Genomic DNA, 17,271 nt, shown 5'->3' on the forward strand with positions numbered 1-17,271 from the left:
GCATGAATTTGTTTTACTGGCAGTCTGTGACCCAGCCCTGCAATGCCAGAGAAGGGTGTAGGAGCTAGAGGCAAACCTAGGGGAGATAAATGAGCAATTAAAGCCCGGCCTTTGGTTGCCCAATAGCAGTAGCTGTGAGCAGCTATTGTTCCTCGTCACCTTCTGAGGGGCAGGTTGGGGACAGAGAGAGGATGGACGGTCCCACTTCACATCCAGCCATGCCCAGCTCTGTTTGGGAAGATGAGCTGCATGGTCGGACCCTCAGCCCTCCAGATCATACTGATGCCCTTCCCACATTCAGGCAGGCAGTGAAACATCCTCCTCACAAAGCATCCATAAGGGACCTCCAAACAGAGCACCTTTTTTCTTTCACACTAGGTGGGTAAGTCGCCTTCCCACACTGAACACCTTAGCTCTCAGCTACACCTGCGCAGCTGGCAGCGGGATTTGGCTCTGTAGGAAGGTGTTTGCTTCAACTATTTCATTAATGTTTGCAGTAACTAGATATGATCATAACGTGCAGCCCTTCCGCTGCACCGATCAGCATCCCAGCGGTGGGAATTCAGATGGCTTCAGTGCAAGGGGGAGACGCGTGCTGTAGGGAGGAGGCGTCTGGCCCTGGGGACACTGCCAGCACAGGGCTTTGCCCTGATCTCCCCACAGTGCCAGGGGCCTCCTGGATGCTTCCAGCCAAGCTGGGCTCTTAGGTTTATCGTCCACCTTGATTCCCGATGCCGTGCCAGCTATTGGAGGCCAGGGCTCAGTGAGTACTAACCCAGCTGAAGCTGTCAGGCTGAACCCAAAACAACACGACACCTGGGCATTTTGAGCAATGCTTGGATCTGCAGGGAGCCCAGGGGCTCAGTGGGACTCCCCTGAAGTCCCAGCCTCCCAGCCCCAGCCTGTGACAAAGCGGTGGGACCTCTGCCGAGCTGGTTTTGGCTCCTACCAGTGAGCTGCCTGTGGAGCTCCCTGCTCCCTTAGCTCCTGCATCCACTGGCTAGGTGTCCTGCATCTCTCAAACATGTAAAAAATGCGAAACCCACAAACAAACTGACTTTTATTACTTTAATTAGTGACTGGTTCCTGGTGGTTTTGCCGTCTGTGTATCCCTCAGGATTAAAAAAGGAAACTCCGATGGATGCCAGGGCTCTGCTTACTGACACTGAGGGAAAGCACTACAGCCCCGCAACGAGGATCAGAGACACTTCAGGGCACGTCTCAGCTAGAGTCGCGTGTCAAATCAGTTATCCTGCAGTGGCACTCACACAATTTCAGGTCTAGAGAAGTTTGAGAGAGTTTCTATGGTCTGGTCCTATCCAATTTCCTTGTGCCAAAGGAAGGAGAGTGAATAATTTATCTGCTGTCCTTCAGCTCCCCCCCTGTTCAGGTTTCATCTCTGCTTTGCCCCTATGCTAAAGAGATGCTTCTGTGCAAGCTCCTGCATAAGCAAGCCACGGACATGAGCAGATCCAGCATCACCCCGTGACAGAGCTTGTCTTCGTGGTGCTTATTGGTATGCCGAGAGTGGTTGTACGTGGAGCAAGAGGAATAACGCGTGAATAGCATAACTGACAAGATCTTCGACAGGTTCCACAATAAGTCTTACTTTTGGTTTCCCTGTCACAGCATAACTTTATCACTTACATTGTTGTTATTGTTTATTATTAATTCAGCAGCAGCATAGAGAGGCCCTAATTGAATTTGGATCTCTGTTGTACCAAGCACTGTGGAAACAGACAGTGGGACACAGTCCCTGAAGAACACACAATCCGCTTGAGAACGTGTCCCTGCAAGAAATAGTTCGTTTGATGTCTTTTGATGTTTTGAGATACACATATAAGCAAAACAGATGCCAATGCTAGCAGTAAAACCTATTTTAGCTTATTAATTTTTAAATAACGTGTTTTCATTTCTTTGTTGTTACTCTGTTTTTTCACATTGTCTAATATCTTTTTCTAAGTACAGTGAAGATTTGTCAAGCGTCTTTTGAGTCATTACAGTTACCTATAACTATGGAGCTTTTTAATAAAAACAGCTACACATTATGTCAGGATTTTCTGCTGAGGCATGCATTCACTCACAGCTTTGAGCAAGAACATTGGTTTTTTGTAGAAAAAAAAAATCGAGAAGGTTGACTGCAGTGGTACACACTTTCTAGCGCTATGTACATCTGAAAGATGACACTGGGCTATTGTATTGGACAACATAATAAATGACACAGCTAAAGAATCAAGAAGGTGCGTGTGTTTTATTATGTGCCCCCTGTTAATTTTTTTTTTAACTAAAGTATAACATTGCCTGTTATTACTTGTAAGTGTATGCACTTACATTTTCAAGAAACTCTGCAAGGTATTTAATATTTTTTTTTATGGTTCCATCTCAGAAACTTGATTCCAGGAAAGACTTAATTGTTTCAATGCACTTTCTCTTACCTAAGGCCTTCAGTATTGGCTGGCCAGCATGTTCAGCGTGCGGCACTGTGGAAGACAACCAAATGCATCCTGAACTAATTCACAAAACTCAGCCAATTCAGATTTCCGAGCTGGCTAGCCAAACTTCACGATGGTGTGACAATCGTGGGCAGCTTTCTGTAAGCAGATCCGAGTCCGCCTCTGCCTTGGTCCTTCCACTCTCGTGGAAGTTGGCGGACAACTTAAAAAACAGGAACATAGCGAGGCACCCGCTGATGCCTGCCTTGTCTCTTCCTTCAGCTACGAGCATGTTTTGGCATTGGTTACAGCGTTGTTTTTTTTGTTGTTGTTGTGTTTGGCTTTTTACAAAAAGCTTTTTATTGTATGACAAAGGGAAGATGCTGAGTGTGCTTGAGGTGACTGCAAACAGCACTATTCCCGCTGGCTCAGGCTTTTGTACCGCCTGCGGCTGCCACCCTCAGCGCCAGGAGAGGAGCAGAGGGCCATGGCAGCGCTGTCCCCATCCCAAACCCTTCGGGGTCGGGTGGCCGAGCACAGATGCCACCTCAGGGGGCGACAGAGCGGGGACCCCTGTGCCCCCCCACCCATGCTGACATGCCCAAAATGGCCGCCAGCCCCGCCCCCGCCGCCATTTTGATCCCGCACTCGCGAGACGCCTGGCTCCCTGTCGGGGGGCGGGCCGCCTACAAGTAGGGTGCGCGCGAGGCGGCCCGGCCCTTCCGGCGCGGCGCGGGGACAAGATGGTGGGTCCCGATCCCGGCCCGGCTCGGCCCGGCCGCGTCATCCGCCGCGCATCGCCGCCATCCCGGCCCCGGCCGCCGCCTGGCCTCCATCCCGCTGTGCCTCTGCTCCTCGGGGAGGCGGCGCGGGGCTCATTTTGGGGCCGCGACGCGGCGGGGGGCGGCCGGGCACGGTGTGGGGCCTCTGGGGCGGGCGGGGGGAAGCGGCCTTATGGATGGCTGTAAACCTGCTCTGCTTAACGCGGCTTCTGGAGCGAGTCCTTCGTAGAGGACCTATTCGATTGCTGCTTGTTGCTCTGCCTTTTAACGGTGGTATTTTGCTTAAACTCGGGTGTGAGATGGGGTCGGTAATTCTTTATTCTTTATGGGGCTTCGCGTTACCCAGCATTACTTAACTCTCAGGTTGCAGGGGAGACTACAGCTGCTGATGGGTGTATTTCTACCCAAAACAGCTGGCTCAAAGATGGGAGTTAAAATGTTTTATTTCATTGCTTCAACTTAGAATTGTTTCTACTATCCTTATTTTTATAGTTTTATTGAAATATTGTAAGGGTATTTGTGATTCTCTATCCCTAGACTTGTAGGGTGTGCTGAAATTCTGGTGGTGCGCTGTGACCATGTTACAGCACGCGTGCTTCTGTAATGAGTGGCACTCAGTGGTTTCTTAAAACGAGCTTGAAATGGGACATCGAGGAAACCTAGGAAAAACGTAGTTAAGGAATAAAAACTGTAGTCTAATATTATAATGGATTTCAGAAGCCAAGCAGTTGATACCAAGAATTTCAAGAACGTAAAAAGTCTTCTGCTATATATAGTTTTTGTGTTAATGATAAGAACTGGCAGCTGGCCCTCAGATGGGGTTAAGTGAATCTCTGAAGCAAGCATTAAATATTTATTTTCTTTTTCTAGTCTCACCGCAAGTTCTCAGCTCCCAGGCATGGGTCTCTGGGCTTCCTGCCCCGCAAGCGCAGTAGCAGACACAGGGGCAAGGTGAAGAGTTTCCCCAAAGATGACCCTAGCAAGCCTGTCCATCTCACTGCCTTCCTGGGGTACAAAGCTGGGATGACCCACATTGTCCGTGAAGTTGACAGACCTGGATCCAGTATGTATTAATGTTTCTTCCATGGAGGAAGATGTTTTCTTACGAATGATGAAAGATGACCTGTTAGGTCATAGGTAGCTGTGGATTTTAGTTCTAGTTAGACTTCACCCAATTCAAAGCCTTTCTTGACTGGGTGGGTGGGTTATAAAGCACCCCAAAATCATCCTATTGTAGTGTGAATGATGTCCCAGCAGCAAGACTTTGTCTAGGAGTGGTTGTCTTATTAATGGTCCTCTTGACACGCGTAGTGACTTACATAGGAGCCTGATATCTTACTTTACCTGTACTCAAACAGGCTGCGTATGATGACCTCTTCTCTATGGGTAGACATGAGTAAATCACCTTTGGTGTTTCCTTGCCGATTGTCAAATCCTGATTTAGTTCTGTTACTGGCTGCCATCCATTTTGCTTATCTGGCTTCGTCTCTGCTTCCAGCTGAGCCTGCCTCTAGTTTCTTCAAGCCTCTAAATTATCACTTTCAGCAGGTCTTTTTGCCATGCATCATCTTTGCCTTTGTGAAAAGAATTTGAGTCATGTAACTGAAGGCTTTGAGAGTGAGGAGGAACAGAAGGTGCTTAACAGCTGATGCTGGTTTTGACTTGTTGTATTTGTCCTCTTCCAGAGGTGAACAAGAAGGAGGTGGTTGAGGCAGTCACTATAGTAGAGACTCCTCCCATGGTCATCGTAGGCGTCGTGGGCTATGTGCAGACCCCTCGTGGTCTCCGCAGCTTCAAGACCATCTTTGCTGAGCACATCAGCGATGAGTGTAAGCGGCGCTTCTACAAGAACTGGTAAGAGAGCAGGATTTTTGCCTCATGACTTAACATTCATTTTTATCTGGGTTGCAAGTTACTTTAGTACAGCTTCTTGAGGCAGCTTTTCTGCAGTTAATGTTTGGCCTCGGTGACCTGGCCTGATAGCATGCCATGCTACAGCAGTGTTTATGAGAAGATGACAGCTTAGTGTCATTCTTGGCATGGGGGTGACAGCGTTGGCTTTTGCCTGAAATCTCCCCAGCAGGCTACACGTGATGATACTTCGACGGGCGGACATAAGGAAATCGCCTCTGGCGCTTGTTGTTGAGTGTCGAGTCCTGACTGTGGCCTTGTTTTCTCAGGAAAGGGGAAGACAAGTGTTAGTTCTGATTACCGTTCCAGGCACTGTTGTTGTGATTCAAATATGCACATTTGCCTGAGTACGGCTCCAGTGTGTCTCGAGCCTGCAGCCTGTTTATGAACTTCGCAGGCCGAGAAGACGTCAGAGCAGTGCAATAATTCTCACGGGTGTTACAGTAACGACCTGTCAGGCATAGCTCGGGCTTACAAGGGTGTTCTGCAGCAGATAGCAGTCATCTAACACAGTGGCTTTAAAGATCTGTTACTCTGTTAATTGTTCAACATCTCTCTACAGTCTTTTGTCTTCTGTACTGTGAATATTAATGTGCTTTGGGATTCATGGCAGCTCCGCTCAGCTTTGGCAATCTTGCCTCTGCCTGATGAGCTCCAGGCTCCGCTTGCCAGTGGAAAAGATTCCTTAGAAGCTGGCAATGAGCCCAAACCGGCTAAGGTGGCAGCTCCTTCCGCTCGTCCCCCCTCCGTGGGGGATCGATGAAGGGCTTAGCCAAACCTTGTCTCTGCTCTGCTCCTGAAGGCACAAGTCCAAGAAGAAGGCCTTCACCAAATACTGCAAGAAATGGCAAGATGAGGAGGGCAAAAAGCAGTTGGAGAAAGATTTCAATAGCATGAAGAAATACTGCCAGGTTATTAGAGTCATGGCTCACACTCAGGTAAGTGTCTGCAGGACTCAGGTACACAGGCGAAACAACGAAGGTTGCAAGCTGTAAGGCTTGCTTCACTTCAGTAGTGAGACTTCTGCTCACCTGGCAGGTGCTTATCACCTGTCTGGTGATAACTCGAGCACATGAAAAGTACCAGTAGTCCTTGTTCAGTACGCAGTGTGTGCTCACAGTGTGGGTGAGTAGCCTTGAGGGCAGCTGTGGCCACTGGAGGGAGGTAGTGACAGTGTGTCCCTAGCTGTCAGTGCTCTGCCAGACCTTTTTGGGGGTGTAATTACATCTTTGAGCTGGCTATAAGTGCTGTAAGGTGTCTAGTTAGGACTTGACTATTCAATAAAACTAGCTTCCAGTGCCTAGACAGCAGAGACAGCATTGCAGCTGCTGTCGATAGTCTTACCAATCCCTCTGCACTGAATATAGTGGGAGTAGCTAAACGTGACTCTACTCAGTGTCCTGCAGTGTGGTGGCCTTTGGCTCCTGTCACTGCTGGATTGAGCCTGGCTGGTAGCTGTGGGACTAGAGGCACTTGTTAGTCCTCTGATCTGCGGGTTGGCATCTAGCTCCCAGATGCTGTGACTTGTCATTTAAGCCACAGTACAGCCTTTCCCCCTAGTGTAGAATCATTTACCTCAGTTCTTCTAAGTTTACATCTTAGAAAAAGAGTATGTTCAGTTCCAAAAAAAAAAAAGATCAGGCCAGGATTAGAGTGGTACTGGATAGTTGATACGAGGTCTGTCTTGAAGAGGAACTAAATTTCAGCCTTTGCGTCCTAGATGCGCTTGCTTCCCCTGAGACAGAAAAAGTCTCACCTGATGGAGATCCAGGTGAATGGTGGCACTGTTGCTGAGAAAGTGGACTGGGCCCGGGAGAAGCTGGAGCAGCAGGTGCCTGTGTCAACTGTCTTTGGGCAGGATGAGATGATAGATGTCATTGGAGTCACCAAGGGCAAGGGATATAAAGGTAACCACATGGAGGGAGGTTCTTTGTCGTCAGGGTTCAACTTTTAATGAAATCCTGGCCTTTAGTTGCCACAAATGCATGGGCCAAGAGCTGAGGAGGTACTGCTGTCACAGTTCGGTGATGAGACCATGGAATAAGCGCTGGGCACAGCGCCTGACATCTGTGAGGAGTCATTCCATGCTGCCTTCCTTCTGAGAACACAATCCAGGACAGCCGGGGATGGATGTGGGGAGCTGTGGGACAGGGTGTGTCAAGAAAAGCAGGTAGTTCTTGGGTGCTAGGTCTGAGTTTCCCTTTTGCCCAGGGACAGCAGCTCAAAAGGTGTCGCAAACTCTAGTTTAACATTTTAACAGCATCGCAGTTTGAGAAGAGTTAGCAACGCTGTTTTGGTTTCTTGTTCCAGGTGTCACCAGCCGCTGGCACACCAAGAAGCTGCCCCGCAAGACTCACAGGGGGCTGCGCAAGGTGGCCTGTATCGGCGCGTGGCATCCTGCTCGCGTGGCCTTCTCCGTGGCCCGTGCTGGTCAGAAGGGCTATCACCATCGAACTGAAATCAATAAGAAGGTGCGTGCCTCTGAACTGCTGGGGGGAAACTGGAGCTGGCCAGGCTCACTCACTGCAGGAGAGGGAATAGGGTGGAGAGTTTTGCTTTGGTAAGCTTAGCTCTGTTTGCTTGAATGTAATTTGGGGGGCTGTAACCATAGCCATATACAGTGGATAACCATAAAATCCTTGTATGGCCGCGTTACCAAGTACAACGGATACTCTTCTCCATCCCAAGCTAGAATTGTTTGCATTCTGACTGATGCCTGACCCTTGTTCCTACTGTTCTTGTCATTTTAGATCTACAAGATCGGTCAGGGTTACCAAATCAAGGATGGAAAGCTGATCAAAAACAATGCCTCAACTGATTATGATCTGTCTGACAAGAGCATCAACCCTCTGGTGAGTCCTTGCAGCTGTGTGGAGAGAGTGGCAGTCTTGGGAGGCGAATGGGCGTGGTAGGAGATGTGAAATGATTCGATGAAGAGCTCTTGAGGAAAAAGCTGCTGTGGGAGGTGGTGGTGCTGCTGGTGCTGAGTCATTCTCAGCATTGACTCGTGCAACTTGTGCTTACTGCATCTAGTATTTGGCAGCGGTATAGAGGGATGTTACAAACCTAGGAATGATGCTCATGTAAATAAGGAATCATTTAGCCAGGGAAGCAGTTCTTGGTGTTTCGTCAGCCTCTTGATGTTGCTGTTCTCAGCAGAAGTCATACAGCAGCAAGAAACTTGATCAGTGAAAGATAACAGAAGAAATGGGGACTTCAGTGAATGTAGGAATGGCCAAGACCCAGAAGTAGCACAGGACATCAGGCAGTAAGCAAGCATGGGATCAGTGATCTTGCCCCTTAGCGAGCACTAACTGTTCTCTCCCTGCTCAGGGAGGCTTCGTCCACTACGGTGAGGTGACCAACGACTTCATCATGTTGAAGGGCTGTGTCGTTGGGACCAAGAAGAGGGTCCTAACCCTGCGCAAGGTGAGTAGTACAGACACCTGTCAGATGGGTAGGAACAACTTGGAGCAGCTGCGCTGCCCCTGAGACAGATATCTGGGCTGTGGGGATTCATGTAACCAGCCAGAAAGAGAGGCCTAAAAGACTTGCTGAACACGTGCACGCAAACCCGCCTGGTACTAACGAGTTCTAGCGTAGCACTAAGTCCTTTCCCCAGTTATTTCACTCCAGGTCTGTTTCTAACGAAGGATGCTCTCCAGGGCTGAGGTTCCTTGTGGATCACAAGGATACTAGCAGGCAGATCTGGGCTTGCTTTTGATGCCGGTGTGGATTGACCCATCCTCAGTCTCGCCAGAAGTGTGGGACAGCTTATCAGCAAATGTGCCTTGTGCCTAGCAGCTGAAGCGTGAGGTCGGAGTGACTTAAGAGGTGTTACCCATGGAGGTGATGAGGAGAAAGGGTGCTGCTGCTGTACTCACCTGCCATCTCTCTTGTAGTCCCTGCTTGTGCAGACCAAGCGTCGGGCCCTGGAGAAGATTGACCTGAAGTTCATTGACACAACCTCCAAATTCGGTCATGGCCGCTTCCAGACAGCCGAGGAAAAGAAGTCTTTCATGGTAAGGACGCTTCCAGAATCTGGCACGTTTGTGTTGCACGTATCTTGGTACTGTCTTTTTGGCTAGTAAGTTTATAGCTCGGCCTTTGGGCTGCCCCAGGGCTGAGCTGTGCTGTTCAGTGACACGTGTGGAGAGGGGTTTGACACTGCATTTGATCTGAGAGCAACTCCAGGCGATGGTGGGCTGTGGGGGGTGGTCTCAGTTTGTCACTTGGGAGGGCAGATCTGCAGTCCCTGCATCCTTTCTGTGTCAGCCTGTGCTCGGTGGATGCAGAGGAGCTTCCCCACTAGGTGGCACCAACAATTCTCCACTGAAATTGAAGTCTAATGTGGTGCAGCTTGGCTGTGCCAGGTTCAGCTTTCCACTGAAGCTGCGGGGTTGGGACTTGGGATTTGGAACAGATGGTGTCATTGAAGACTTATTTGTAGCAAGAGGAGAAAAATTAAGTAAAAATTACAGCATTGTAATTTGGATGTGATGTGGTCATCAGTGTGCAATAGACTGCTGTTAACATAATTTATTTTCTCCTCCAGGGACCACTCAAGAAAGATCGCATTGCGAAAGAGGAGACAGCTTAATGTGTGGAACTGTCTTGTGTTCTGCGGCCTGCGTGCTCTCAGACCAAAAAATAAAGATTTTAAAGAATTTAACTTTGTCACTCGGTTTATATATAGCCATGTCAAGTCTGGTACTCTGCCTGCAGGCCTTATGCATGGCATCAGCCAAACCAAAGAATCAAATCTCATTCGTGAACATGCCAATATTAACAGGGTTCCTGCGATGACTACTTTCTCTTTACACTTTTCAGAGAGCAAAGATGTTGGGGCGGAGCTAGGCTTTTATATGTGGCTGTGTGAAATAGCATTTGAGGTTAGTTACTGAGGCATTTCATGTGCCAGTTCCCTGCCTGACAGATCAGGGCTCCTTTGAGTTGAACTGATTCTGAAATTAATGAAACTACTTCAGGTGAAACATCACAATTTTATGTAGCTGCTTGGGGTAGGTGGCTGATGCTGGCTGTTAGGATGGGAATCTTCCAGGTGGCAGGAGATGTGACCTCTATAAGCAGAAGGCAGCAGGTACCATGACTGAATTCATTCCCTCTGAGTTGGGGGGGTGTTAGGAAGATTCAGGGGAATCTGGCTTGTCTCTGCAGGTGTGGGGTTATTGCCTGGTGATAGGAAACGGGCTTGCTGGAGAGCAGGGTGACATTTTCATCCTGATACCGACAGTTCAAATGCAATTTGAGGAGGGAGAGCTGCGTGGGCTGCTGGTGTTGCATTACCGCCTGGCTGAAAATACTCCCCCTGTGCTGGGGAGACAGTCTGGCTGCTGGTCCCCGCCAAGTCTCCCGGTGCGGGACAGGAGAGGCAGGGTCGGCGCTGTACAGCGTGAGTCCCGACTGGAGTACTGCGTTTATGGGAGCCGTGGTGTTATACCAAGAAAGGCAGCGCAGTCCCAAGCGCTCGGGTGCCTCCAGCCACAATAGTGAGATCACCCGTGCTTCGGGCCATAGCCTGACTGAAGGCTCATGTAAATTTAGATAACTGCGCTGGTGTAGCCTTTGCTGCCCATAATTGGAGAGGAGGCAGTGATTAAGGCAATAACCCTCCCGATTTACGTGCCAAATGAGTTGACACGCGGGGCTGCTCTGAGACAAACCCAGCGTGACGCTATTTGCTCTGATTGAAATGAGCGAGTAGATGCAGAAAATGGTTTTTGGGGTGATGTGTATGAACCTTTTAAGAGTTAAAAGGTGGCCAGAAGGAGGAAAAACATTTACCTTGTCGCCCTAGAAACCAGACTCCATGACTGCATGATCTGGCTGGCTCCCTGTCAGCCTCATTTAACACATGAACCTGTTGGCTGATTGCAGCCAACTGTAACAAGAGAGGTCTCAACCACCATTTATTTTTATTTTTTTTCACAAATCTCCCTCAAATTGGCAGGTGGGTAGAGCAGAGCCCTAAATTAACATTCCCCAACGCAGGAAAAGTGGAATTTCCAACCTCTAGCCATCTCGAGGCACTGGCTTTGGGAGCAGCTCCGAAGATGGAGGTTTTCCTGCCGTCGTCTTTTGGCTTGGCTGTGAGTTGGCCATTTTAAAGCAGGGCTGTGCTTGCTGGCCAGCCGGCGCGTGGCTCGACGCCAGCCCTATCTGCTACTGCCGCTTTGATCCAACCAGTTGGATGTCAGAGGGAACTGGGATTATCGGGCCGAGTGGTGAGGTGTCGGGGATGAAAACCCATGACAAATGACGCGCCGCTAATTCCGCCCTGCCAAAAAATCTTTCAAACCTCCTCGTTTTACCGAACGGCACCTTGTGGTGCAATCTCCAGCGGTGGCTGGAGGGCTGGTGAATTTATTTCCAAGCGGTAATGGCAGCGGAGGGAATTTTTAGTCAAATTAGCACCTAATTAGAAAGGAAGCAATCCTGAAGAAATGCTCTCGGTGTTGGAGGTGCTCGGTGCCCGTCTAGCAGGAGGAGCTGTTTCAGCTGGGGACCTAATGCCTGGTTTTCATGTGTTTGCTCTTGGAGGGGGTAGTTGTTTGCTGATGGGGTGTGGGAGGACCCCTAAAAATACTATTTTTTATCCTTTTTCCTCCGCAAAACCTGGGGATAAGAGGACACCGGCGTCAGGAGGTGGCGCTCCTCCCTCTGTGGATGGTGGCGGCAGAAGGTGTGCAGGACACTTGTCCCCAAGGCCGGTGGGGCCGGCCTGGAGAAAATCCCCGCTCGGCGGAAGGTTTTGTCACCCAGGGCTCCTTGAAATGTTCCGATAGCACTCGGGGAACCGAGCGTCGGGCTTTGGGGCGAAGCCACCCAGATCCATGGGGTGGGAGAAGCCATGGGACGCTGAGCTGGAGTTGGGGCGATGTGTGGGTCTGGCCACTGGCCCTATTGCCCTGAGCCTCCCTTCTGCAGAGCCTCCATCCATCCAGGTGGCTGGGAAGGGTCCCACACCCCGGAGATGCTGGGAGCAGACCCCTTTTCCCACCAGACACAGCCCTGACCCCGCTGTTTGGCTCAAGCAGCGCCATGGGAACGTGCCCCGTCCCAGCTGGAGCAGCGGGGCCGGCCTTCACCCCTGGCATCTGGGAACCCCGGCCCCAAACCCGGCGCTCCCCAGCTGCCGGCAGCACACAGGGGCTGGGACCGGCCCCCCCGGGGGGCTCGGGGACTGCTTTCACAGCCTTCCCGCAGCACATCTGGCTCCGGCGCTGCCTCTTCCCAGCTCCTTCCCTCGCCGGAGATGAAACGAGACGCAGCTGCGACGCTCGAGCGGAGACATGAGAAGCGCGCAAGGCTGCCCGGGAGGGAAAGGAGAGAGTTCAAGTCGGGGGTCTTGGCTCTTGCAATTAGCTTCACAAGTGGCCCAGCTGACACCGCCGCCTCGCGCCCCGGCCCCTCGCCTTTGATCTGAGTGACAGGCGGCGAGCTTCAAGTGCGCCTGACATGGAAGAGGAGCTTATTAACGCGCCCCGGGGGAAGCGAGGCCGGGTTCACGCGGCACGCAGCGCGCGCCGAGCCCAGAAGGTCTCCCCGCACACGTCTGGCAGGTTGGAGGCTGCTGCTTCCCCCGTCCCGGCGCTGGAGGAGCAGCCACGCCGGCCCTTTTCAAGCTTTCGTTTGATTTACGGGACCCCTGAGCGGTTCCCTGCAGGAGCTCAGAGCCCCTGGAAGCGCCTGCGGGACCCCGCGGAGGTCGGGGCCTCCCCGTGCAGGACAAGGGGGTGCCCTTGGCCGCACCCTAAGGCTGCAGGTACCTGCGACGGTGGCACGTCCCTGCTTGGGTGCTCAGGGAGCAGCAGCACCAGTGTTCCTGCAGCCCTGGCTTCGGCGCTGCTCGCTGGGGCAGCGCGAGGCTTGCGGGAGGCCACGTGGCTTTTGGGAAGCCCTTTTTCCTTCCCCCCCTCCGAGCCAGCGTGGTGCTGGGGAATCATGTGTGTTTGTGGCAGCTGCTGGACAGAGTGGGGAGGGCTATATATATCTCCTGCTGCCTCCCGACTTCCCCAAAACGTGGGCGCGGGGCTGGGCTGGGGTCCCCCGGGACAGCCGGTGCCATTTTGGAGGCAGAGCTGGGGCTCGGTCCCCCAGCAGCCCCGCAGCATCACGATGTGCTGTGCCCTCATAGCCCCAGCTTCAGACCCGAGGGTTTAAGGATGAAAAGCAGCGTGCCTGGATCCAGCCCGGCGCCCGAAGGGATCACCCTCTCCGAGACCGGTTCAGGCACAGTTTCACACCCGGTCAACCCACCAAAGGGCTTTTCTTAATTTTTTTTTGATTTCCTTCTTGACACCAGCGGCGGCGGAGACTGAACCGAAGCAGCTGTGCATGAACGCGGCAGGCGTGCATCCTCCTGCCAAGCGCTGCAGGGAGAAATCCCCCCCAAAAAAATTTTGCTGCTGGTGGTGGCAGGACACGTCCGCTGTGCGCATCGCTCTTATCTTACCACCGTAGCCTGGGCCTGGACTGAACCCAAAGCCCGTTTTGTCCCCTTGGGACTCAGCCAGCAGCCGGGGCCCCGGGAGATGTCGGTGGCGGGAGGTGTTTATAATCTTTGTTTAGTTACAGAGAGCCTGGACGCCCACTCCGCTTCCCTACACACAATGGGATCAAACGGCTCCGGGACGTTTCCTCGCTCCTTGCGGATGAAATCCCTGCATCTGCCGCTCCGCTGCACCCCCTGCTCCCGGCCGGCTTTGCTGGGTGCAGGGGCAGTGGTCCCGCACCCCAGGGCTCCTCCGATTTCCACATCATTTCCCAGCTTCCAAGCTCCATCAGCCAGGCCCCTGCTCCAGCACAGCTTTCAAGGGCTGCAGAGGATTTCTTGTCGCTGCTCTCACTGCCCCGAAATGCGGGATTTCCTCATTTCCCACCCGCCCACACCTCTGTTTTTCGGGACCTGTTGGTGAGGGGAAGTGGGATTGCTCATGGGGAAGAAATTGAGTGTCACCACCTGCCCCCGGGACAGAAGATAGAACATGAGCAGGCATCGCCCTGCCCTTGTTTTGGGAAGGCTGGAAGTCTTCCAGCCCTGCCCCACGCCTCCCTCCTCTTCAGGGGCGCCCGGCCCTGCTGCGGAGCAGGGTAAGGGGACGGAGGGTCCCTGGGGAGGGTCCCTGGGGAGGGAAGGTCCCTGCCCCGGTGCTGCCATCTCCTGAGCAGTTCCCTCTCCCCTCTCCCATCAGGAGCCTTCCCCAGGTGTCCCCGGTGCCTGGGGCCGCGGCTGCTTTTCATGTCCCCCGCCCAGCTTCGCTCACATTCGGCTGTCAGCAGGGCCCGCGAGCTGCGGGGCGAGCGATGGGTGTCAGGTTGGGGGCAGCCAGGAGGGGATTTTGGAGGGGAGGGTGCCTTGGTGACACGGTTTGGGGAGTGGGGCATTTTTCCCCATGCCAGCTTTGACGGTGATGGGAATAACAAAAATACAAAGAGATTTGGCTGAGGAGCCCCTCTCCTCGTGGGCAGCCGTCCCTCTTCTTCCCCTGCCCTTCCACGAAGGGTTAAATCTCCCTGTTCACAGCAGCGCTTTTCCCCTCCCTCCTGGCCCCGGGATAATGTTTAACTGAGCCTATTGCTAATTAAATATCGATGACCTCAGGCGGGTTTTGTTATCGTCTCCGAACACCTGATGCATGTGTCACCAGCAAGAGTTTTGCTTGTCTCAAGTTCACTGGCAAGCCTTGAACTCCCGACGGCTTCTCCGTTCCCACCGCGCTGCCAGCATCCCAGCAGCAAAACCCCGTGAGATGGGGGACCCCCATCCCCGCGTCCCCCGGGAGGCACCGCCAGGGTGAGCGGGATGGGGCTGGCCCCTTGCAGGCTGCTCCCTGGTGAGGCAGAGAAAAAAAAAGGGAAAAGGGGTGTGTGGAAGTGAAGGGGACTTTTTGGGGACTGCACGTCCCGCTGTCTCCCCTCGCCCCGTAGGCAGCCTCTGCCTTGCTGCTGGAGGACAGCTCAGCCCTACAAAAAGCCCTGGGGCTTGTTTTCTCCGCGGCGAGCAGAGGCTTGGTTGACATCATTTTCACACTCCAAGGTATAAATAGCCAACCTGAAAAACAAAGGAAACTCCCCACGAAGACCATGTAAGGCAGAGGCACGGTTGCGCCATTTATTTATTAGCTCACCGTTGCTATTTCCTGCCTCTGTTGGTCCGGGACCTCCTACGTTGGCCAAAAGTCAGCTTTTCCTCCCCTGCCATGAATTCACAGATCCGTGGCACCACCAGCGAGTGGGTCCCATCCCACCGCTTGCTCCAAAGCCCTGAGCACCTGCTGGGCACCCCGGGGCAGGGACCACCGCCCTTTGGAGCAGGGCAGGGTGGCGTTGAGGTCCTCCATCTCCAGGGCACCTCTTGTGTTGGGTGCCCTGGTGGGACGGTGGGGATGGAGGGGAGCTGTGGGGAGCACCGGGGGCTGGGAGCTCCTCCAGACCCACAGCTAGATCCAGGTGGGGATTTTGAGCCACGGGTGAGGCTTCCCCAAATTCCACACCTCCACCTGCAAGGTCCCTTTGCCTTGTCACCATGAGCAGGGTGTGGGGGCGGACGGACCCGCTGCTGGGCACGGGGTCACCCCACATTTCCCCTTTCTGGCTGCTCGTTCCCTGCCCTAAATCCCTGCCATGCGAGTGGCTCCGGGGCTGTCCGGGATGGGGGGAGCCAGCAGCTGGCGTTCGCCCCATCCAGCGCTGTCTCCTCGGCCATTGTTATCGGGGCAATTCTCAAGCAGCTCGGATCCTGTTTTTGTGCTGATGCTGCCTGGCTCTCCAGGAGAGAGAAACACAGGAAACGGCCGCGGCGGAAGCAGAATCATCTCCTGGAGAGAGCAAGGAGCGGCTGACGCCGCCGAGGGAACAAAGAGGGGGATTCAGAGGGGCTTGTGTCACCGTGCCAGCCCACGGCTCCCCTCCATCGCCCTTTGCCCCGCGCCACCGGGACGGGCTCAAGGACACTGAGCGGGGTGAAACACTGCCCTCGTGGATGGCACGGCCGTCGTGCCCTTCCCCTGTGGTTAAATAAACCGGGATTTCTCTGGAGGCCCGCACCACGATCTCGGGCAGCGCGCCACGCTGGCGTGGGCGCGGGTCTCGCTGTCGCCTCGGAGCTTGGCCCCTCCACCCCAAAATGCCCCCATGTGCACAACGGGCCCTCTGTCCCCCATGCACAAAAGGAAACTTTGAGCGAAAAGGCCAGCGGGAGCGTGCGAGGCGCTGCCTTGGAGCGTCACGAGCCGCCCCTGCCTGTCCCCAGCGGGCCCCAGCGCCCTCGCACACTGCTTCTCCTGCAGGTGCTGCTCAGCGGTGCTGCATCCCAAGGGATCCCTAAAGAAAACCATCTTTGTTGGGACATCTGTCCACTTGGCTGTGCTGTGGGGTGTCCCAGCAGAGAGAGCACCATGGACCGCAGAGCCAGGAGGGCACCCATGGGGCGGCACTGCTGGGGGAAGCTCGCAGCACCCCTACCCTGCTGCCTCCAGCAAGGGCCAGCAGCGCTGCTGTTCCCAGGGTCTGCCTTTGTGCGTGGCTTTTGTGGTTGCAGCACGAGCGCCGAAATGTCATCAGCCCTTTATCTACACCATATCCTGGCCCTTCTGGTACCCACTCAGCCTCCAGAAATAGCCCCAGCAGAGGGAAAGAAAACATCCCTAAAATAGCGCTGCCATTCAGCACTGAGTGCCGGACCTTACACCTGGTCAAGTGCCCATCGTGGCTCCGTGAGGGGATGGCAGCTCTGTTCCCTGGGCTCCCCCACCCCAAAATAGCACCAGCACCTGGGAGGCGAGCAGGTGCTGCGCTGCCTGTGCCCACACCAGCTCGGGAAGCCCCAGGACACCCCAGGACACCTCCACCGATCGTCCCACGCGTGGGTGCCACGCAGCTGGGGCCAGGTGAGCCTCCCCGGGGGATGCTGGTGGTGATGCGGGAGGAGTGATCCGGCCCGCTGCCTCTCCCGAAAAGGAGCGCTGGAGAGGAGGAGGAAGCCGGGAGGAAGGAAGGCCTTGTTTGTCTGTTCCCAGAGCGCCACAGGAACTGCTATATGAGGCATTACCTGACCTCACTTACAACTCCGGATGCTCTCCGTCCCCCCTCGCCGCTGAAGCCTCCCCCAGCTCCAGCACCCC

At 53.7% G+C, this 17,271-nt stretch overlaps 1 protein-coding gene and 1 non-coding gene across 2 annotated transcripts; both read left to right on the plus strand.

Annotated features, from left to right (window-relative positions):
- Positions 1-3,028: 3,028 nt before the first annotated feature.
- Positions 3,029-9,797, plus strand: RPL3 (ribosomal protein L3). Its single transcript, XM_048069819.2, has 10 exons — positions 3,029-3,178; positions 4,085-4,277; positions 4,900-5,068; positions 5,928-6,063; positions 6,846-7,032; positions 7,436-7,596; positions 7,876-7,977; positions 8,459-8,554; positions 9,028-9,147; positions 9,681-9,797. Exons 1-10 carry the CDS (start codon positions 3,176-3,178, stop codon positions 9,723-9,725), a joined length of 1,212 nt encoding a protein of 403 aa, XP_047925776.1. The 5' UTR covers positions 3,029-3,175; the 3' UTR covers positions 9,726-9,797.
- On the plus strand, positions 7,142-7,234 carry LOC125183481 (small nucleolar RNA U83B). Its single transcript, XR_007165536.2, has one exon. It is a non-coding gene; the product is annotated as a small nucleolar RNA U83B (small nucleolar RNA).
- Positions 9,798-17,271: the final 7,474 nt, after the last annotated feature.

The sequence above is a fragment of the Anser cygnoides genome, chromosome 1 (assembly GCF_040182565.1).
Source record: "Anser cygnoides isolate HZ-2024a breed goose chromosome 1, Taihu_goose_T2T_genome, whole genome shotgun sequence".
Classification (NCBI taxonomy): Eukaryota; Metazoa; Chordata; class Aves; order Anseriformes; family Anatidae; genus Anser; species Anser cygnoides.

Bases quoted from the DNA above. Each gene is read 5' to 3' on its own strand.
- RPL3 (XM_048069819.2), top strand. The intron at 6,064-6,845 runs GTAAGTGTCTGC...TTTGCGTCCTAG, and splicing joins GAGTCATGGCTCACACTCAG to ATGCGCTTGCTTCCCCTGAG. The intron at 8,555-9,027 runs GTGAGTAGTACA...TCTCTCTTGTAG, and splicing joins GGGTCCTAACCCTGCGCAAG to TCCCTGCTTGTGCAGACCAA.